Source organism: Sceloporus undulatus, chromosome 6 (assembly GCF_019175285.1).
Source record: "Sceloporus undulatus isolate JIND9_A2432 ecotype Alabama chromosome 6, SceUnd_v1.1, whole genome shotgun sequence".
Lineage (NCBI taxonomy): Eukaryota > Metazoa > Chordata > Lepidosauria > Squamata > Phrynosomatidae > Sceloporus > Sceloporus undulatus.
The window spans coordinates 152,923,335-152,945,988 of record NC_056527.1 but is presented as its reverse complement, the minus strand read 5'-3'; the positions used below and the strand labels follow the sequence as shown (position 1 = coordinate 152,945,988).

At 45.2% G+C, this 22,654-nt stretch overlaps 2 protein-coding genes across 3 annotated transcripts in view; both read left to right on the top strand.

Moving 5' to 3' along the window:
- The window catches only part of POMZP3 (POM121 and ZP3 fusion), a gene marked incomplete at its 5' end in the record, with an annotated part of 100,307 nt that overhangs the window by 62,695 nt on the left and 14,958 nt on the right, over positions 1 to 22,654 (top strand). The window lies entirely within an intron of this gene.
- LOC121932865 (protein PML-like) lies at positions 9,838 to 21,842 on the top strand. 2 transcript variants are annotated; one of them, XM_042471904.1, is made up of 9 exons: positions 9,838 to 10,001; positions 11,542 to 12,020; positions 13,120 to 13,700; positions 15,205 to 15,242; positions 15,717 to 15,987; positions 17,543 to 17,966; positions 19,378 to 19,561; positions 21,058 to 21,110; positions 21,755 to 21,842. In XM_042471904.1, the coding sequence occupies exons 1-7, from the start codon at positions 9,951 to 9,953 to the stop codon at positions 19,547 to 19,549; spliced, it is 2,016 nt and encodes a 671-aa protein (XP_042327838.1). In that variant the 5' UTR covers positions 9,838 to 9,950; the 3' UTR covers positions 19,550 to 19,561; positions 21,058 to 21,110; positions 21,755 to 21,842. The 2 variants fall into 2 exon arrangements, with proteins under 2 accessions (XP_042327838.1, XP_042327837.1); XM_042471903.1 differs by having other exon boundaries at positions 17,543 to 18,410.

Below are 22,654 nucleotides of genomic sequence, written 5' to 3'. Positions count from 1 at the left end.
AAAGGCAGCAAATCTCGTGATATACCATGCTAAACAGTGACCTTATTCTTCACCCCCGGAAGTTAAAAATGTTGCGCCCTGTTCAGAGCCCCACAGAGCATGCGCAAAGCTGCCAATGCGCATTGGCGAACACACATTGTATTGGGCTGGTGTGGTGATCCAATCTGCACTGGCCTCGCTTTGCGTGAATACGCATTGGCCGATGCACAAGACCTCGATCCGGAAGGCCGCCCAGATGTGGATGAACGATACGATATGACGCGAATACGAATTGGCAAAGCGTATTCAGAGAGCGCGAGTGTGGATGAACGATGCTATATGACGCGAATACGAATTGGCCAATGCGAACTGATGCTCAAAAAGCCCCAGTGTGGTAAGGTCCATAGGTACAGATACACATGCCGAAGTGTGGTAAACAAGGCTTTTGCATATGTTGCATTAAAAATAATAAGACTGTTTGTTGTAGTATCCCATTTTCTAAGTCATCACTATCTCCTCTTTTTTTAGAAGATGTCCCACCAACACGTGAAATGACACTTGGGCAGGTAAGACCTTGTTATTCGGTTGAACATCAGCTTGGCACCCACAGATAAGCTGGACAACAACTCCATTCATCCCCAACTGCCTGAAGATGGTAGGAGTTGTGGTCCAATATATCCTAGAGCAGAAGGCTAGGGACACTGGTTTACATGATCATGAAATTCTGACTGTATACAGTTCCTTTTGAGATACATGCATCCAATAGCGTAGAATCATTGATGGCCTCAGTACATGCATTCATTTAATGGATGTCTCACCAAGGTCTTTGGGGAAAGAGTTTTAAAGAGAGTTGACCTCTTCAAATGTTTTGGACTACAGCTGCTATCATCTCCAACCAGCATAGGATTGTGGGAGTTATAGTAAAATTCCATGCTCTGCAAAGGAGGAGAGGCAAATCTGAAACCATCAGAGAGGAGGGCTGTGTTTAGATTCCTCTGTCACCATTATCCCATGGCATCTTTTATTTTATTTTTCGCGCCAGGTGGTTCTCCTTCCTTGGAGGTCTTTAAACAGAGGCTAGATGGCCATCTGTCGGGGATGATTTGATTTGGATTTCCTGCATGGCAGGGGGTTGGACTAGATGGCCGTTGCGGTCTCTTCCAACTCTATTATTCTATGATTCTAGATCACCAAAGGATAGGAGCACATCTGCAGCTGCAGTACAGCCCTGACTATGGAGGCTCACATTGCTTCTGTATGTGTGCAAACAGAATTTCTTACCCTCAAACTTAACAAAGGAAAAAAGACACAGCACAAAAGGAAGAATGGATGGGAACAGCAAAGGAAAACAAGCAACATCAGAAACAGACTCTTTATATTTTTTTTTGTTTTATCCTTCTCCTCTAGGACCACTCCGCAAAAAGGAAGTGTATAGCCGAAGAAAGGGCCACTCAGACCCCACCGAAAGTGATCAAAATTGAATGGAATGCAGGTGAATGGATGCTACAACCCGTCAGGCCTGCCAGCAACAGTTTGCTGGAGCAACCAGGGACCAGTTCTGAATCTTCAGGATGTGGCCAGGCAAATAACACAGGAGGAAGCACCATCAATTACCAGAGGAGAGACCATTCATATTCTCAGTTCTCTGATGCCGGTAGATACATACATTTCTGTTTTGTTCACAAGAATCATTTGAAATATTAGCACCTTTTTCATTCCTTTTCCTCCAGTTTTCTTGGAGTCAGGGAAAGGGCTAAAGGCAGGGCAACCAGATGTTCCCATTTTCCTACATTTCAGCCTTTTGTCCAGGAGGGATTCCAAAATGTCCTCCATTTTGAGCATAACAAAGAAGCCCATTGAGTAACTCCACGTTAGCTGTTTCCCTTTGAGAAATTCATCTACTTGGCAGCCTGTCCTCACTGCAAATGAAGGGATAGGATGGATCCTTCTACAGTTCTCTTTTCCTAGGAGCAACAACAGACAAGACTTATCTCTAGGTGCATGAATCTGAGAAAGTAGACTCAAGTCTATCTATGAGAGCTCATGTTACCAACTTCTTTTTTCAGTTAGTGTTACAAGATCCTTTTACATATTCATTCCCTAGTTAAGATGTAGGCTCCTGCTTGTATATGTAAATCCAAAGCCATTAGTAAACTTTTGTTTGTTATCTAAAACTGCCTGCCTTGTTTATTTTGAGTCACTTTTCAGAGAAGCATTGTCAGACTGGGGCACACTTTTCAGCTACTCTGCTAAAGAAGGGTACTGTATTCCTAAACTGTTTTAACTTTGATATTTTTATCTCTAAACAAGGGCTAACACCCTAGAAACTTTAATTTCCAATTGAATGCACACCCCTATGGGAAACCAAACGTGCAATACATATTTGCTTGCCACAGTGGCACCTGATGCCCAACTCTGCCTGTGCCACTTTGAACTGAATGTAGCTGTTCCACGAGAAAAATGCCAAACCATCAAAATAAAGAGGGGAGAGTTACTAGTTGCTGTAACGCCTACTAGCAACTTACGGATAACATGTTAAGGAGAAGGGGAGGTTACTAAAGGCATAAGAAAGATGCACTTTGAAAATAGCATAATAGGACAATAGGCAATGATTGTTCTAGTTTTAAGTGCAACCCTATCTCAAAGACACACTGGTTGGTATGTGTCAGATTTGTGCTTGTGTTAGCTAAACTGGCTGTAGGCTGAATTTCCCATGTGGCAATGGATCACAGTGATTTCTCAGTGGGTTCACGTGCTGAATACTCAGAAAAAGGAACTGAGGGAGGAAGGAGTTGTGTTGCATCACATCAAAACCTCCCTCAGCCCAGGGACTCTGCCTTGGTCCTTGCATGAAATTAGGCAAGTGTCAGGGTAGTTCTAACAGAAGCTGCATCTACACTGCAGAATTAATGCAGTTTGTAACTGCTTTGACTCTCAGGACTCAATGCTATGGAATTCTGGGATTTAGAGTTGTGCAAGATATTTAGCCTTCTCTGTCAGAGTGCTCTGGTGCTGCAACAAAGAAAAAAATCCCAGGATTCCATATGATGGAGCCATGGCGGTTAAAGCGGTGTCAAGCTGCATTAATTCTGCAGCCTTATTTTCAATACATGGAAGCCAATACTCAAAAGTTTCCCTTCCTAAGCTGTCTGAGTTGGTCTCATTGAGGGTGTTGGAGTTCTCTGTTTTGTTGCTCTGGGTGACTTCAACAACCATACTGAGACTGCTCTGTCAGGAGTGGCACAGGACTTCACATCAACTGCATTCTGTTGCCTCCCATCTCCAACCTTGCCACTGGGGACCAGTCTCACAGACATCTTCTAGCTGCAGTTGGTGGCATCCCTGGGTATCCGTTCTTGTCTGACCTGCAACAGAAAGCAGAGAGTCATGTTTCTGGCATGGTCTTGTCTCTAGACAAGCTAGCTTCATTCCAGACATTATCTCCACAATCATCATGGGATCCTCTGTACAGAGCTCATATTTATCAGGGCAAATTCCTGCCCCTTTGGAGGATGCTGGTGGGGAGGGGAATCAAGGAAAGGGGTCATCCAGTTTCAGTCACCCCACTCCTGCCCTTCTAGTGGGAAGATCAGGGCTGGGAAGCTGTGTGCTTCAACAAGGCCTGCCTGTCCAAAACAACTATTACTAGTGGAGGTTGTGTCCACCCCAAAGAGTTCCAGCCAGGGTTGTCTACAGGTGCTTCTACACTGTAGAAATAATGCAGTTTGACTCCACTTTAAGTGCTGTAGCTCCACCTAATGGATTCATGGGGTTTGTAGTTTCACGAGGTCTTTAGCCCCCTCCGCTGAAGACTGCTGTGCCTTACAAAAGTAGAAATCCCAGGATTCTGTCGGATGGTGCCATGTCAATTAAAGTGGGGTCAAACTGCATTATTTCTACAGTGTAGAAGCCCCTTATATTGGCACAAATCACTTTGGGGTCTTTTATGAAGCACTGGCATGGATGGCGGCAATCTCACTGTTCTTCCTGTTGGGGAGATGGGGGTGACTGTACTAACATCTGGCTTTTCTTGCAGGATCACTGCAACTGGGAGATCCTTCTGCTGCACTAGGTGGGCTATGGAGATTCCCTACAGAGGGAATGCAACGTACATTAAGGGTCCTGCCATCACGCCAAGCCATCCAAGCTGCTCATAGAATAGTGCTTCCAAGCACATCACCTTCCCCTGCATTGGATTTATCCCCTGCAGAGCTGAATGAGCCTGTGTTGTCTCCAAAGCAACTGGACTGTGGCCAAGAAGAGTTTGATGTTTGGGAAGACCCGCACACAGAGCTGCCACACCTATCAGTAGAAAGATCTGAAGCTGAGGACATTCGTCTTGCTTGCAATGGCACCAAGCTGCTACCCAAGAGTGGCCAGAACACTGGATCCTCTGAAGAGGGGAGTGGGGGAACAACAATAAGCCTGACCGAGGAGGAGCAGGAGCAGGGATGGTTGGGGGAAAGCCATGATCTTCTGCCAGTCAGGGATCTCAGGTTTCAGGAGCCCCCCTCAGAGGCAGAAGGCCACCAGGAGATTGAGGGAGGGGATGGAAGTGGTCCAGTACTCTTCTCACAAGCCCCAAACTCCCAGCTTCCAGAACGATTACCCCAGTATATGTCTCCGCCTTGGGCTCAGGTAGACTGGGGGTGGCCAGAAGGATTCCACATGCAGCAGGATGCTTCCCGAGAAATCCTCCGCATTCTCTATGGATATTTGGGCACCCTGACAGCACAGATGCAAAGTGTGGTGGCTGCCACAGAAAAGTGGAATATTAGCGTGGCAGAGGAATTCAAGAAAGTACACACGTCTCTGACATTTCTCCTGGACCTGGGAAGGAATATGAATGGTGAGGTGGCACTGGTTCGTGGTGAGATCACCCAGCTGTGCCCCTTGATCCAGGAATGTTTACACTCAGCTGGCATTGCTCCTGGGAGGGAGGCCGGATCTGTGGCTGTGGGGGTTCGCAGGCGTGGGCAGAGAAGCAGGGGACGTGGGTATGGCAGGCAGCGCAGAGGTAGGAGGAGAGGTGCATTGCAGTAGAGAAGGCAAGGCAGGTGCTGCTGGTGGTGGTGGTGTCATGCTTCCCATTCTTCTGGAAGATTTCCAGGTTTGCAATATGATAGGAATGCTGAAACGAATATAGAACTGTATGAAAAACACACAGGTTGAGTCTTCCTTGTCCAAGACGCTTGGGACCAGAAGTGTTTTGGATTTCAGATTTTTTTTCTGGATTTTGGAATATTTGCATATACATAATGAGATCTCTTGGGAGATGGCACCCAAGTCTAAACATGAAATTCATTTATGTTTTGGATACACCCGATGTATCCAAAACATAGTGCCTGAAACAAAGTTTGTGTCCACTGAACCGTCAGAAAGCAAAGGTGTCACTATCTCAGCCACCCATATGGACAACTTTGGATTTTGAAGTATTTCGGATTTTGGAATTCCGGATAAGGCAGACTCAACCTGTATAGCTAGGGCAGAATTCAGACACAGCAATGTTATGCTAGAATATCAATATGCAAAGAGATCTTGTAGCACCTTTGAGACTAACTGTGCAAGAGAAGTTGTAGCATGAAGTTTCTGTGTTAATGGCATCCTGATGCAATACACACTGGTTAACACCCCAGCCTCACAAGGATGCTCTTGGCCAGTTTATCACATCTCCATTCTGATTCCAAGCTTGCACACACCACATTCCCAAACTTCCTCCAACATTCATATGGTCATTCAACTACCCCAGCCTTAGGCAACTCCTTGCCTCCTGCCTTTGTCCCTCAACCATCATTGTTTAAACTGAGCTTGTCACTTCATCGCCATACCCATAACTTTTACATTTCTAAGGCTATTCCTACAGTCTGATGATGAAGGTCCTTCCTGGGCACCAATTCCCTCCATGCATCTGAGAAAATAGACTATGGCCTGTTACAGACAGCCAAAATAAAGCTGCTTCGAGTCACAGTGGAGGTATGTATTTCAATGATGCATGCGTCCTAAGAGTCCAGAAGTCGCACCAAAGCCATGCTCTAGCCCTAAGGACTGGAGCGTGGCTTTGGTGTGGCCTCTGGACTCTTAGACGCATGCATCATTGAAACACCATACCTCCACTGTGACTCGAAGCAGCTTTATTTTGGCTGTCTGTAACAGGCCCAAATCTACGAAAGCTTAGTACAACCTCTTTCTACACTCAGTCTCAAAGGTGGTACGAGAGCCCTTTGCATATAGCTATGGTGTAAACCAGCTTGACCATGAAACCCATTGGGTGATCTTAGGCAACTCACATACTCTCAGCTTCAGGAGAAGGCAATGGAAAACCCCTCTGAACCAATCTTACCAAGATGGTTCACCTTAGGTTGCCATAAGTTAGAAACAAACATGAAGGCACACAGCCTACAAGTATAGAACCAGGATGCTACCCAGCTGTTTCATCCTGGTCCCTGAGCTGGTGTCTGACTGCATTCTGCTTTCCTTTACATGCTTGCTGTTTGGCATGCTTCTTTCTTTCAGCTTCATTCATTTGGCCCCACTTGGCATGGCCTTTTCCATGGGGAAGGGTACCTCCCTCTGCCTTATGCCTTCCCTGCCATACCATCTCTGGCTGGGTTGATGGCACTGCTGGTTTGGGGAGAGATTGCCAGTATGATGCTGTCCTACAGTATTTGTTCCGTTTGAATTTATTGCACATTATTGTATGTTAATCATAAACGGGACAGTTCTTTCATAATCTGTTCTGTGAACACTTATTGGACATAGGGAGATGTGTGTCTGAGTGTGTCTGTGTATGAGTGTGTCGGGCAGGGTCACATCCAGTGGTAGGAACATGGTCATGGAGAAATGGGTACCTAAAGGGTCACCTACACCAAGCCTTTGTCAGTGAGGGAGCTTAAATCTAAGTCACACCTGACAGATTGCCATGTGACATGTATAAAAGCCTCCAAGGAAGGTGGCTCTGCCAACTTCTCATTGCGATCGGATGGTCTGGGTAGAGCTTGGCATTGTGGGCAATGATGGTACCACTTGATGTGGCACAAGGTTCAGGATGGATCCCGGACCATCAGAATTGGAAAGCTGCAGCTGTATGAATACTGGATTCACTTAACATCTTACCATCTCTGGCCTGCATTCTCAACTTTAGTTAAGTTATTGCATTGCAGGAACTCACTGCAAAATTAAAGCACTATAAGATGAATTCTGGAGCCATGACTATCCTACAGAATTGTGGGATTCGCAGCTCTACGGTAACCTCTGTTTGCTGGTCTATGATGGTATAACATGAACTGGAAAGTGAAAACATGTTTTAAAACAAACTGTAAAACCTTAAATGAATAAGAAAAAGAAAAGGAACTTCCCAAGGTTGATGCAGAGGTGTTTTGCATCACAGGCTGATTCTTTGAACACAAGGATTTCAAGGTTGGATTAAAGAGTCTCCTACAGTACATGCTTTCCCATTGACTGTGCTCATTTGCGGGTATGACTCACAATTCAAAGCAGGCTGGACATGGGGCAAACTCACAAGGTTTAAACTCAACAGAGATCAGTTTGGAGTCTCTGTTCTGGTGCACACCAGTGCTTCTCAAAGTGGGGCGGGCCCCCCAGGGGGGGGCGCAAGTCTCTGTAAAGGGGGCGTGAGGCTCAGGATACAGTGTTATGCAGAGGTGTACTTATAACAAATTTATAGGCAAATGATACTATTACAGTCGCGTGGGGGGGGCGCGAAATGTTTCTTCTTCCTAGGGGGGCATGACAGAAATAATTGAGAAGCACTGTGCCACACCAAGCTACAAATCTCGAATTCCATAAAATGGAGCCATGATGGTTAAAGCAGTGTCAAACAGCATTAATTGTGCAGTGTGGCAGAGAAAAAACATATCCCTGGTTTTACCTTTGAAATGTTGGCAGGCATGTTCCTGTAACTTTGTTGTTTTTTTCTTTCCTTGGGAACCTTCCCACCCACCCACCCCCACCCCCCCCGTTTACTACAACATCCAGAATCACCTAAAGAGTTTGGAGCAAAATTTCCCCCCAGAGCTTGGAAATGCTCACCTTTTGACTGCGCCTCCCAGAATCCACTTCACATATTTGCCATATGTTTTTGCATGCCAGCTCTGCTGGTTCTGCGAGTTGTACACGTGCGCAATTGATATCCGCTGGGTTTTGGTTCCAGGACCCTCTATGTATATCAAAAAATCTGTGCGTGCTCAATCCTATGAAATACCGTTATGTACCAGTAGCCCTTATATAAAATGGTAAAATTAAGTTTTACTTTTGGAGTGTGTGTGTGTGTGTGTTTCAAGCTATGGAAGACTGAATCTATAGCCCTTATCAGATGAGTGTGGAACTGGGGGTCTTCTGCACTGGGCGGTTCGAATTCACGTTATTTCGCAAAGTTACTGTCATACCTGGGAGTCCCTCCGCATTGGCATGATTCAAATTGGCCAATCTGCATTCGCGCGAAGTGCATTCAGTGCAGAATGTTTTGTCACACCGGTGCTCAACATGAGGATTGGCCGATTCGTATCGGCCCCCTCGCACATGCTCAGTGGTGCCCTGCATGGGTTGCGACCTTAAACGCTTCCGGGGTGAAAGGGGAGGTCACGTCATGAAGCCGGTAAACAGCTGGAGAGCCAGCTCATGCACATTAACAATCGCGATACAACGTGCCCATTACTGTTTCCTCTCTACATTCCTGCTTGGTTTTAATGTACACATGACCTTCCCTTGAACAAATTAGCAATGCCCGGTTCTAGTGTTGTGTGTGTGTGTGTGTGTGTGTGTGTGTGTGTGTGAGTGTGTGAGTATGTATTCGGGGGGGAGGAGCAGTTCCAGCGGCTGTCAAAGAGGCTGGATGGCCATCTAAGTAAATGGGGATGCTTTGATTAAGGTTCCTCCTCCTCCTCCCAGCTTGGGAGCCAGCCTGGGCTGCATCCCAGGCAGGGGACAGGTGCGGGGCCGCTAGAATCGCGGCGATTGCCGCCGTTCCAACGGCCTCCTCCTCCTCCTCCCGGCTTGAGAGGCAGCCTAGGCTGGCTCCCAAGCTGGGGGAGGAGGCTGCTGGAACCGCGATTCCAGCGGCCCCCGCGCCTCTTCCCTGCCTGGGATGCAGCCCGGGTGCCTCTCAAGCCGGGAGGAGGAGGAGGAGGCTGCTGGAACCACGATTCCAGCGGCCCCCCGCCTCTTCCCTGCCTGGGGCAGCCAGGGATGCCTCTCAAGCCGGGAGGAGGAGGAGGGGCCGCTGGACCGCCCCCCCCCCCCTTCCCTGGAACCGGCAAGGAAAGACCCACCGGAAGTAAAAATTGGAATCTGGGGGTCTTGCGATGGAATCAGGACTGGGTATCACACCAGACCCATTCGCACTGAGATCGAACAGAGCCCCAATCCAGGATATTGCCCAATCCCCTTATCAGCGCACTGGCCAACACGCTCCAAAAAGAGGAGGCAGTACGCATTCCGTTCGGCAGCTCGCGCATTCACGTGAGTGCGGATTGGGCCATTCGAATGCTGGTATGATGGTATGTGCGAAAAATACGTGATTCGAACCACCCAGTGCGGAAGACCCCACCGTTCCACACTCATCTGATAAGGGCTTATGGCTAAAGAAATCCTGGATATTACAGGGCCAACTGCCAAAAAACCAACTTTCTAAAAGTTCTTTTTTAAAAGCATAGTTTTTAAATTAGCATTAATGCTAAAGTGCTCATTCTTACAAGCAATGGTGAATTGTATTCCCCCTCAAAGCACATTTCAGGAGCAATAGCCTTTAATGTACTACTGGAGCCGTGAAGCCACACTGTGCCGCTGTATAGTGACAAGTCTTTCCCTTGCAATTGAAAGTGGGAGGGAAACGATACTGAAAGTTAGCCGGAAACTAACTGCCTGGGTTGGGAAGAATTTTTTCCTTCTTCAATAAAGAAACTATCAAGAACACACCATTGTATCTTTGTGTGAGGAGCCCATAAGATCTGAAGATGGCCCAAGAGGAGGGTGAATTGCCAAGACACCCACTCAGAGAAAAACTGGTAAGATTCAGAGTTTTTCTTGCAGTAGAAAGTCTGTCCAGAACATGAATTGAATCAGCCTTGGCAGAGACGATTTGCCAGCAAGGGAGTTTCATGGACTTTGACATGTGTAGAAGACACAACATTTCAGTTTGCTTCACTTTCCTACCTAGGGAAGGGATAATCTAATAGGAAGTGGGAGATTCAAAAAAAGAAATTTAAGAATTGAGGAGAAAGCCAAGATAAGGGGATATTTGGGAGTGAAACTAACAGGATCATCCCCTCCAACATTTCATAGATGAATCACAAGATGTGTTTCTCTAAACCACAGGGCCTTTTCGCACAGGGGCCCTTTCTGTGGTCTGCCAAAATCGGGGACTTTATCACGGGATTTTTAATCTACTATTAAATGTTGAGACTAGAGGTTTTGGTAATAATTATTGCACGATGTTGTGGCTGTTTCGCCGCTGCTCTGCTGTTGGAGCATCCCTTTTCACTGATGGGGCATACCTGTGAATAAGCCCTCCCCAAAATAAAATGGCATTACTCCCTCCTGCACCAATCTGGAATTACAGTATAGCACCTGTTAGTGCCCAAACCTCATTGCACTGCTTTCGCAGCTCTTTCTCTCCCAAATGGGGGGAAACTTTGGGAAGGAGACAGAGGAGGAAGAAGGAAAGGAGGAAGGTGTGTGTGTGTGTGTGTGAATTAGAGAGACTGGATTGCATCTGCACTGCAGAAATAGCACAGTGCTTCAACTGCCATGGCTCCGTGCTATGGAATTCTGGGATTTGTAATTTGCTGAATTATTTAGCTTGCCCTGTCAGGTAGCTCTGGTTCCACCACAAGCTACAGTTCCCAGAATTCCATAGCATTGAGCCATGGCAGTTAAAGTGATGTCAAACTGGCTTAGGTCCAAACCACACTGCAGAATTCCATCTGAAACCACTTTAACTTCCCTGGCTCAGTGCTAGGGAATCCTGGGAGCTGTAGTTTATTATATTAGGAAGAACTTCCTGACAGTAAGAGCTGTTCAACAGTGAAATACGTTGCCTCAGAATATAATCAAGTCTCCTTCTTTAGAGATTTGTATACAGAGGCTGGATGCCCATCTGTTGGAGTGCTTTGATGGTGTATTCCTACATGGCAGAGGAATGGATGGCCCTTGGGATCTGGTGACCAGATGTCCTCTTTTTACCTGACATGTCTTACATTTCAGCCTTCTATCCAGGAGGAATTCCAAAATACCCTCCATTTTGAGCATAACTAAAAAGTGTGAATTTATATTTATATTTGTGTTTTAGCATTTATTTTGTAACGTCCTATGTTTTTCTTGAATGTATGACATTTCACAGTGCCTTGTCCTCCTTTGTGGTTATGATATCCAGTTACCCTATCTCTTCCAATTCTATAATTCTATGTTGTTGATTTCAGCTTCCATCAGACCTAGCCAGCATTGCCAGTGGTGAAGAATGCTGAGAATTGCATGTCTTTGGAGGGGTGCATGAATCCCACCATTGTAATCCAATCTCTTTTTCCTTTCCCCATCCCAACCCCATAGGAGATGGATGAAAAATTCCAGTTTCTTCAGTGTGAGGGATGCCAGTCAAAGGTTGAGAACCCCAAACTCCTGCCTTGCCTTCATAATCTCTGCACCGAATGCCTTCAGGAAACCAAACACACCGGCTTCTGTGTTACCTGCCAGGCCCCACATTCCCAAAATGCTGAACTCCCTGAACTTCAGGACAACTTGCTTTTCTCAAAGCTGCAAGCCACCTTGAGCATCTACCAGAAGATCATGGAGGGGAACGACTTAACCTGCGACTGTGAGAAAGAAGGCCAGTTGTGGTGTTCGGACTGTGCGTCATTTCTCTGCCACTCATGTTTTGAAAGCCACCAGAGATTCCTAAAGGGAGAAAACCATGAAGCCAGGCTCCTGGGGGATATTCGGGCAGAAACAAGCCACAAATTTCTCTCAAAGAACTGGAAACAGAGTGCGCTCTTCTGCCCCAAGACAGGACACCAGAAAAAGATTCTAAGGTAGGTAGTCTTCAGCTTTGGGCCCAGAATACTCTGGGAGCAACCTGGAGTATTCTGACCAGTGTAGACCTGCCTTGAGCCAGTGGTGTCACTGAGGTTGGTGGGACTGGGGTGATGATGGGAACTGGCTGCGGACCCATGCAAACCACTGCCGAAGTGGGTGCACTGTGGCCTCCATAGCAGCCTCCGGAAAGGCCTTCAGGATTTGGCATGAGAACAGTAATGCCAGACCTTGAAGGTAGAGAAAAGTGCCCTTTCTCACTCACCCAGTAGCCATACCAGTCCTTCTGGGTGTATTGTCCCATTCCCACCAGGTGATACCCCCTTTTGGGATGTCATCCAGTGCAGTCCTTACCTCCTGCACCTCCTTAATGATGCCACTCCCTGAAACTAGTAATATTTTACCAGGCCTGCACTTGGGACATGTATGGAATAAGAGATGTGATTTTACTTATCAGGCATGGATCTTAATTGTACAGTCAGCCCTCCCTATCCACAGATTTTTTGGATTTCTATCCATGGATTCAAGCATCCACAGCTTGAAAATATTCAAAAATAATATATACTCCAAAATGCAAATCTTGATTTTGCTATTTTATATAAGAGATGCCATTTTACTATGCCACTGTATAGTGGTCCTTCCACATTCGTTGGGGTTAGGGGTGAAAGACTCCCATGAATGTGGAAAACCCACAAATAAAAAAAGACTATCCTTTTTACCTAAGAAAAAACCTCTCTAGGAATTTCCAGGCCCTCCAGTGCAACTCTGTGGTCAACATCTGCCAGACACTGATCATAGAATCATGCCAAAAGACCTACAAAATGCCTAGAGATGTGTTTGTTTCCTCTAGGAACATTAGGTTCTCTAGTACAATTCTATGGTCAGCTTCTGGCAGAGTTGTACCAGATGACTTAGAGATTCCTAGAGAGAACATATTAATCAAACTGCAAATAATCATATCCACAGAAGTCAAAGTTGCATATGCGGAGGGAAAACTGTATTTAATTGAACTTGAGCATCCACAGATTTTGGTATCCACGGGGGGTCCTGGAACCAAACCCCAGCAGATACCAAGGGCCCACTGTATTTGATTCACAGCATCTACTGCCAAGAATGCCAGCAGTTCTTGTGCTGTACTTGTGCAGTGCTGGACTTTGGGCATGTGGGGAAGCAATGTGATATCAGAGAAGAAATCCAGAAGAGGCAAGAAGAACTCCAGGCCATGAGCATGGAGTTGAAGGAGAAGAAGCAGAGCTTTGAGGACACCAGGACCAATCTCGAGGAACAGCGCAAGGAAATGGAGGATGTGAATCAGAAGACCAAAGAACAAATCTGTCAAAAGGTGGAGGAGATGGTACAGGTGCTGCGAGAGAAGGAGGCGACATTCCTAGAGGAAATTGAGGAGCAACACAAACAACAAATCCAAGATGTGGAGATGAAGCTACAGGACTTGGAGGGTGTGCTCAAGAGACTGGACTCCAGTGTAAAGCTGGTGGAGAAGATGGACCTCTATGCCTCTGACCAACAGTTCTTGGAGATGCATCCCTTCATCCGAGGCTCTCTGGAAAACCTCCAACAGAAGCAACCACCAGCTGTGGACTCCCAGATCGAAGCGGCAGACTCTGTAGAGGTTAAAAAACAGCTCCAGGCTTTGTTTGAAAGGGTGACCAAAGACAAAGGTAAGACCCCCCCTGCTGAAAGAAATGGATGATATTTGGTCATGGCTGTGATTGAGATTAGGTAGGATGATGTAGGAGCATTTCCAATTCAAGAATGGTCCTTCTGCTTTGTAGGCAGGTGGCTCCGGGTTCAAATCCTGACATCACAAAGGAAAATACACAAAGCTGGGAAGTGGTTGTTTAGACAGTAGAGAACCAATATCAGTTACATTTAGACCATAGATGGGGAAAGTTCAGCACATAGGTCAAATGGAGTCCCCTAACCCTTTTAAAGCTCTGTGGGATAACCACAAATTAATTAATTCTTTTTAGGCATAAAGTCATCCCAGTATCATCCAAACCACTGTCCATTAGAGTGACAGAATGAAAATGATCTCCCACCCCTGATGCAGTTAGCCAGCTCTGCAATGGACAATGTTAGGCTAGAGTAACCATTTTATTTTTCATTAGAAAGAGTTTCATTTGTTTGTATGAGTACAACATGTGTGCATCCGCAGACATGTGTAGAAACATGGGCAAAATTTAAGATTTTAAAATAATATACAGGCATAGCTGGCCAGCCTTTACCTTGACTCTGTTTCAGGGAACAGGTGGGTTAGAGCATCCTTTAATACTTTGCAGACCCATTGTGAGGACATTGTGGCCCTCCTGGAGGTCCCCAAGCCATGAGTTAAGAACCACAGCTATAGAGTATTTCAGAAGAAGGAACTGGCAAAACCATCTTGGAGTATCCTTGCCTAAGAATGGCCTTCCCACCCGAGCCGACATGATATGAGCAACATATCCATCTTTCTCCCTATTCCTGGCTATATAAGATATGAATCCCAATTCTGGTTCGGCTATTGTATTTTATACTATATTATGTTATATTGTATTGTATTGTATTATGAGGTTAATTTTTATGGGAATTTTATTGTTGTAAACATTTGTACGCTCTGTATGTATTTTATCAGTTGTGATCCCGCCTCGATCCATAGGGAGAGGCATGAAATAGAAATAATAATAATAATAATAATAATAATAATAGTCAACAGGCATCTTGAAGACACATAAACACACACAATAATCCCATATTCTGAATAATCTCATATTATTATCCAATAATAACAATAATACAAAGATATAGCCGTGTTAATCTGTAGAATCAGTACATAGAGAGATCTTTTAGCACCTTTGAGACTAACAGAAAGAAAAAAATTGGCAGCATGAACTTTTGTGGACTTCAATTTACTACCGCAGATTATTTTTTATTATTATTATTATTATTGTTATTGTTATTGTTATTGTTATTGACTATTCCAAGCTATATACTTCTCTTACTGCATGCACTTTTGTGAACTAGATTTCTTTCATTAGGTGCATAAAATGTTATCTTACTTTACAAGTACAGATACTCATTCTGAGGTGTGACAAACAAGGCTTTTGCATACGTAGCCTAAAAAAGAATTAAAACTATTCCAGTATCCCATTTTTTAAAGCCATCACTTTATACTCTTTCTTTTAGAAGATGTTCCATCGACACTTGAAATGACATCTGGGCAGGTGAGATGTTATTAGGTGGCTATACATCAGCTTGGCAACCTCCAGATAAGTTGGACTGCAACTCCCATCATCCCCAGCTGTAATTTATGAATATTCAGAAATCAATGGGGGGGGGGAAGAGTATTAAATCCCAGAAACTCAGGGAAACTAATGGGAAATGAACGTATGTGCAGGTGTAATAGTAATGGTATTATTTTGTTGTGTTGGTTGGTTTTTTTAAAATGTTGTATTATGTTATAATATGTTTGTATATGGTGTGTAAGATACGTCACATATGGTTTTTTGTGGGTATTCTGGGCTCTCTGGCCATGATCTGGAAGAGTTTATTCCTGATGTTTGACCAGCATCTGTGGCTGCCACCTTCAGAGAATGTTGGCACGGAAGTGAATGGGGTATATGTGCGTGTGTGTGTGCACACACACACACACACACACACACACACACACACACTACTGCTTTGTCCTTCTTCTCTAGGACCATGTTGTAAAATCGCCAGCAAAAAGGACGTATTTAGGAGACGAAACGGCCACCCCGACTCCACCAAAAGTGATCAAAACTGAATGGGAGGCAAGTGAAGGGATAGAAGAACCAGTCAGCCCTGCAAGCTGCAGTTTGCTGGAACAACTGGGGACTGGCTCTGAATCTGCAGGATGTGGCCAGGCCACAAGAAGCGCAGATAACACAGAAGGAAGCACCATCAGTTACCAGAGGAGAGACAGTTCATCTACAGAGATCTCTGATGCAGGTACACAGCACATTCCTTTTCCTCCAGTCTTTTGGAGTCAGGGAAGGGGCTAAAGGGAAAGACCAAACCAAGGGAATGTTTCATGGTGAAGGCAGTCCAATGATCCCTCTGAAGTTAGACTACAAAGTTTAATTCAAGGGTGGGATCATGCAATCATGATTCGGCCCTGCATTAATATTATGTATGTGACCCAAATGTTGTTGCTTGTTCTTCGCTGCCTTGAGTCCCTGTATTGGGAGAAAGGTGGGATATAAGACAATAAAGTAAAATAAATAATAAATTCCAATATTGTACAGCTGAATGTGTTGGAAAAATTCCAGATTCTCCCTCTCGCCCCATTTCTCCTGCTGTTTAGAGCAACAGGGGTTTAGATAGAATAGCATTTCCTGCATGTGAAATCCTTCAGTTTTCCCTCATCTATAAACCTCCCCATTTGCTTTTACTACCCTTTTGAAGTGCATGGTCATAAATGCCTTTGGTAACCAAGTCAATGGACTATGTGACTTCCTTGGGATGTTTGCTGCACAGAGACCCCTCCTGCTTACACTCACTTTGGCTGCATCCACACTGCAGATATAATCCTGTTTGACACCACTTCAACTGCTATGGCTCAATGCCATGGAATTCTGGAAATTGTAGTTCCCACTGTGACCACTTTGTCAGGAGCAGCGCAGGATTTCATGTGCCCCTGGTTGACTACTTGGGTCATTCCCAAATAGTATCTGGTGCCAACCATGCAGCAGATCACACTCTGAAGCTAATTTTCTGTGCTGGATGGGATGTTCTTTGCTGGATGGTCTTATAGTTCTCTTGTCACAGACTCATTGAGATTTGCAATTTGGATTTAGTTTAGACTCATTGAAATTTGCAGCTCCTACAGCAGTGGGTGACCAGAGATGGCGACAAGGCTATTGCTGAAAAAAACCTTCCCTGAATCCCATCATACTAGAGAATTACCACCCAGTTTTCAATATCTCTTCTTTTGACTAAAGTAAGAGAGTCAGCATTGGATGATAACTCTGGATACCAGGGTTTGAATCCCCGCTCAGCCATGGAAACCCACTTAGTGATCTTGGGCAAGTCACATTCCCTGAGCCTCAAAGGAAGGCAAAGGCAAACCCTCTCTGAACAAATCTTGCCAAGGAAACCCTGTTTGCCTTGGGGTTGTCATAAGTCACAAATGACTTGAAGGCATGCAACAACAACAACACAGTGGCTTCCCACCAAAGAAATAATGCAGTTTGACACTACTTTAAGTGCTGTAGCTCCATCCTATGGAATCCCAAGATTTGTAGTTTTACAAGGTCTTTCACCTTCTCTATCAAAGAGTGCTGGTGCCCCCCAAAACTACAGACTCCAGGATTTTGTAGGATGGTGCCATGGTAATTAAAGTGGATTGAAATAGCATCATTTATACAATGTAGATGCCTCCTGATGGTGGGCATGAATATACTCCATGGGCGATTGGCATCAGCATAGATGGTGGCAATCTCTCTATTCTTCCTGTCGGAGAGAGGAAAGTGACTGTATTAATACTTCCTGCGTTTTCTTGCAGGAACACTGACACTGGGAGGATCTTCTGATGACCTTGATGGGCTAGGAGGACTCTCTACAGAGGAACAATATACTTTAAGGGTCCAGCCACCATGCCAAGCCAGGCAATCCACTCCTACCGAAGTGCTCCCAAGCATGCCCCCTTCCCCTGTGTTGGACTTATCTCTTGCAGGGTTGTATGAACAGTCTCCAAGGCAATTGGACATTGTTCACAAGGAGTTCTATGCTTGCGAAGACCCATGCACAGAGCCACCCCCTCAACTAGCAGAGGGAAATGATGCCAAGGACTTTCATCTTGGTCACAGCAGTGGATGGCTGTTGCCCAGAAGTGGCCAGAACACTGGGTCATCTGAAGACGGGAGTGGCAGGACAACAGTCAACATAATGGAGGAGGAGGAAGAGCAGCAAGGGTGGTTGGGAGAAAGGTATGATCCTCCCACAGCTGCGGATCTCATGTTCCAGGAGCAGCCCTTAGAGGCCGAAGGGTGCCAGGAGATTGAGGGAGGAGTTGACCCAACACTTTTATCACATGCCCCAAATTCCCAGCTTCCAGTACGATTGCCTCAGTATATATATCCGCTTTGGGCTCCGGTGGACTGGGGGTGGCTAGAAGGGGTCCAGACGTGGCAAGAGGCTTTCCGGGAAGTTCTCCGCATTTTCTATGGATATATGGGCACCTTGTCAGCACAGCTGGAAAGTTTTAAGATTGCCATAGAAAGGCAGAATAGTAGCGTGGCAGAGGAGTTCAAGGAAGTACATGAGTCTCTGGCGTCTCTCATGGACCTGGGGAGGAATATGAACAGCGAGATCACCCAGTTGTCCCCCTTGATCCAAGAAGCTTTACACCCAGCTGACGCTGTTCCTGGGAGGTATGCTGGTGCTGTGGCTAGGGGGCATCACAGGGGTGGGCAGAGTGGCAGGGGACGTGGGCAGCGTAGCAGATGCGGGCAGCGTGGCTTTAAAGGAAGAGGTATGCCACAGTAAGCAGGGCCAGGCAGGGACTGGTGCTGCTGCTACTGTCATCATGCTCTCCAATTCTTCCAGGAGATTTCCAGGTGTGCAATATAATAGTAATGCCGCAATGAATACACAACAGTATGAAATACACACAGGTCGAGTCTCCCTTATCCAGAATGCTTGGGATCACAGGTGTATGACATTTGGGATTTATTTTATTTTATTAGATTTTGGAATATTTGCATATACCTCGTGAGAACTCTTGGAGACAGGGCCCAAATCTAAACATGAAATTCATTTATGGTTTGCTATTGTTCTTGTCGCTGTGTGCCTTCAAGCCATTTCTGACTTCTGGCAGCCCTAACGCAAATCTATCATTGCAACACTTTTCAGGTCCCTCTTACAATATAAAAATGACTTGAGCATACCACCAGATGTGTGCTTTCAGCATCATTTAACTAGCGGCCCTAATAGCACATTTCAGTGTGTGTGTGTGTGCACCTTCAAGTCAATTTCAACCTTTGATGACCCTATGGTGAATCTATCATGGGGATTTCCTAGCCAGATTTGATCAGAGGAGGCTTGCCGCTGCCTTCCCCTGAAGCTGAGCTTTCATGGCTGCGTGGGAATTGAACCCTGTGTCCTGAGTCATAGTCCAACACTCAAACCACTTTACACTTTATACACCTAGCCAGTAGATAATTTTGTACACAATATTTTTAATAGCAAAGGTATCACTAGCTCAGCCACCCATGGGGCAATTTTGGATTTTGCAGTATTTTGGAATTCTGGATAAGGGAGACTAAGTCAAAATTCAGAGACACAATTTTATGCTAGAATATCAATATGCAAGCTTGCTTGCTTCTTTCTTTATTGCAGCTTCTTTCATTTGGCCACCACTTGGCAGCTTCTTTTCCATAGGAAGAGGAACCGCCCTCTTCTCAATGCCTGTCTTGCCATACCATCTCTGGCTGGGTGCAATGGCACTGGTGGTGTGAGGAGAGATTGCCAGTGTGATGCTTTCCTACAGCATTTGTCCCATTTGAATTGATTGCACATTACGGTAAGCAGATCAATAAAGGGGACAGTCCTTTCATAATCTGTTCTGACTCTGTGAAAATTTATTGTGGTGGGGGAGATGTATTATGTGTGTCTGTGTGTGCCAGGCAGGGTCACATCCAGTGGTAGGATCATGGAAGTGGAGAAGTGGGTGGTACCCATAAGGGTCACCTAAACCAACACTTTGTCAGTGCAGGGAGCTTAAATCTAAAGTCACACCTGACAAATTGCCACACAACCTGAAAAGAAGCCTTGAAGAAAAGTGGGTCTGTCAACTTCTGCTTGCACTGATGGTCTGGGAAGAGCTTGGCATGCTGGGCAGCGATGGTGCCACCTGACGTGGCACAAGCTTCGGGAGAGATCCTGGCCCATCAGAATTGGAAGGTTGCAGCTGTATGAATTACTGGATTCACTGGGCTTCATTACTATATACAGTACATAGGTTATCCCCTGTAGCTTAATTGTTCAACAGTTTATCTGTATGTTAAGCAGTTTCTCTCTGTGTTAAGTATGCTGCTGAGTGGAATTTGGACCTTTTGGTAGATGTTGGGTAAATATGTTACAAGGTGACGTGCATTCTCAACTTTAGGTAAAGATATTGCATTGCAGGAACTTGTTGCAAAATTAAAGCAGTTTGACACCACTGTAACTGCCATGACTATCCTACAGAATCTTGGGATTTGTAGATTGGTAGGGCTTCTAGATTACAGGTGGTAAGCACCCAGCCCTCCAGAGACTTCTGTATTGCAGGCCCCAGCATCCTAGCCAACATGGTGATGGTAAGAAATGTTTCTTTGGGGGGAAGGTTGCAGTTGAAAAGATCACATGATTCTAAGGTCTTATCTAGACTATATCTGAGTCTTGTTTGAGGTGGTGATGGGGAGGAAGAGATGATGATGATTATGATGACAGAAAAAAGAATCTGTTTAAAAGGCAAGAAACACCTTTTACACCTGAAACAGATTCTTTTGGCTACACCTTGAGCAGATTCCTATGCTGAACTGAGCCCAGGCTGGAAGAATCAAAAAGAAATGTTGATGGTTACTCAAGGCAGGTGCGAACAGGCTTGCAGTGCAGAGTATAAAGGATTCTCATTTGGCTAATGGTATCTTATGGTAGGACTACATAGTTCAGGAGAAATGGGCTTTTCAGCAAGTTTGGCATGTGTTCTTTTCTGTTGTGTAGTCAATGTGGTGGTTCCCCGTGACCCCTGGGATTTTGCTTCAAAGAACCCAGTGGTTTGGGGACCTTCTGCCACAACTTCACCCTCTATGAAACAGCCCTATGGACCTTCTTTGGGCCAGTCCTCACCCTGGGCTTGGGTAGATGTCTCCCAGCCAAGGGCTTTGTCCAATTTGCAACCGGTGACTGTACAGTGTGGGGAAGCTCAGGTGGTGGTGACTGTCAAAAGGGACCTTTTTGGGACTGGGAGGCTCATCCAAGCTACTGACTTGACCTTGGGCATTCCTAGTTGTCAACCCACCTCTTTTGATGCTGCAGAGGATGCTGTGATCTTTGATGTTGGACTCCATGAGTGTGGCAGCAGCTTGCAGGTAAGGTGAACTGCAAAAAGAATAGGAAGAAATTCCTTGAAATTGCAGAGTCCCTCAACTAGCTTTGGGGTTCACTGGGGTTAAGGGCACTGGATCCCTCATGAAAGTAGAAAAACCACAACTGAAAAAACCCACTTTTTTTAACCTATGAGAACACCTCTCTAGGAATCTTTAGGTCCTCCATTGCTACTCCGTGGACAACATCCACCAGATGTTGACTATAGAATTGCACTGGTGGACCTACAAATGCTTAAAGAAGTGTTTCCTCTAGGAATCTCTAGGTCTTCCAGCACAATTCTATGGTCAACCTCTGGCAGAATCATGCTAGAGGACCTAGAGGTTCCTAGAGAGAACATAATTTACTCAAATTCATGAATAATCAAATCCACAAAAGTCAAAGCCACAAATGTGGAGGGTTGATTGTAGCCCAGCCCAGCCCACCTGACCACCAGCAATTTTAAATGTTGGTTGAGTGGAACTTCTTGGTATCGGAATGGAGATGCATGAAGTAAGTCCCTATTATCATGTAATCCATAGATGGAAGAACATTGAGCAGAAGGCTAAACCCAGTGTGGAGCACTTTAATTTCTTAAGTGACAACTGTCTCACAATCTTAACTTTTATTTGTACCCAATTTATCCCAGATGACTCTGGAGTCCCTGGTCTACAGTATAAGCCTCTACTATCACCCGAATTCTGGAAACAACCCTGTTGTCATCAGGACCAGCCCAGCTGAAGTTCCTATAGAGTGTCACTATCCAAGGTGAAGGACCTTCCTGTTGCTCTTATTGGGCTCCTCTAGGAATTTTGTTTGGCAGCTCAGATTTCTCTTTTTTAGGAAAGACAATGTGAGTAGCAAAGCCATCAAACCAACATGGGTTCCCTTCAGTTCATCCATTTCAGCAGAACAGAGGCTGACCTTCTCCTTGCGCCTCATGAATGGTAGGTGGCCACTTGGCTAGTTATCTTCTCAAAAGCCAAAGGGGAGAGTTCTTTGCTATCGTCTCCTTGTGAGCAGGTACAAAGGGCATAACACCTGAAGTTTTAGAAACTCCACATGTTCAGCAGGTACAATATTTAAGACATAAGAAGGAGCATTGAGCTCCTTGCATTTGATCACCTTATTTCAGGATGGGAATTGTGTTGGAATATAACTCCCATAAGTCATAGTCAGCCTAGTCAGTGGGGTGCTGGGAGCTGGTCTCCATCAGCATCTTGGAGGGCTTCATAGTTCATCTGAAATATATATATATATATATACACACACACACACACATATATACATACATATACATATACATATATATGGAACTGCTTCTAATTTTAGTCAGCAGTAATACCAATACAGACTGAGTCTCCCTTTATCTGAAATGCTTGGAACCAAAAATATTTTGGATTTCAGAGTTTTTTGGATTTGGGAATATTTACATATACATAATGAGATACCTTGGAGCTGGGACCCAAGTCTAAACATGAAATTCATTTGTGTTTCATAGTATACACATAGCTTTGCAGTAAATTAAATACAATCTTTTGAATAATTT

Bases quoted from the DNA above. Each gene is read 5' to 3' on its own strand.
- LOC121932865 (XM_042471903.1), top strand. From the start codon at position 9,951: ATGGCCCAAGAGGAGGGTGAATTGCCAAGACACCCACTCAGAGAAAAA. The intron at 10,002-11,541 runs GTAAGATTCAGA...CCAACCCCATAG, and splicing joins ACCCACTCAGAGAAAAACTG to GAGATGGATGAAAAATTCCA. The intron at 15,988-17,542 runs GTACACAGCACA...GTTTTCTTGCAG, and splicing joins TACAGAGATCTCTGATGCAG to GAACACTGACACTGGGAGGA.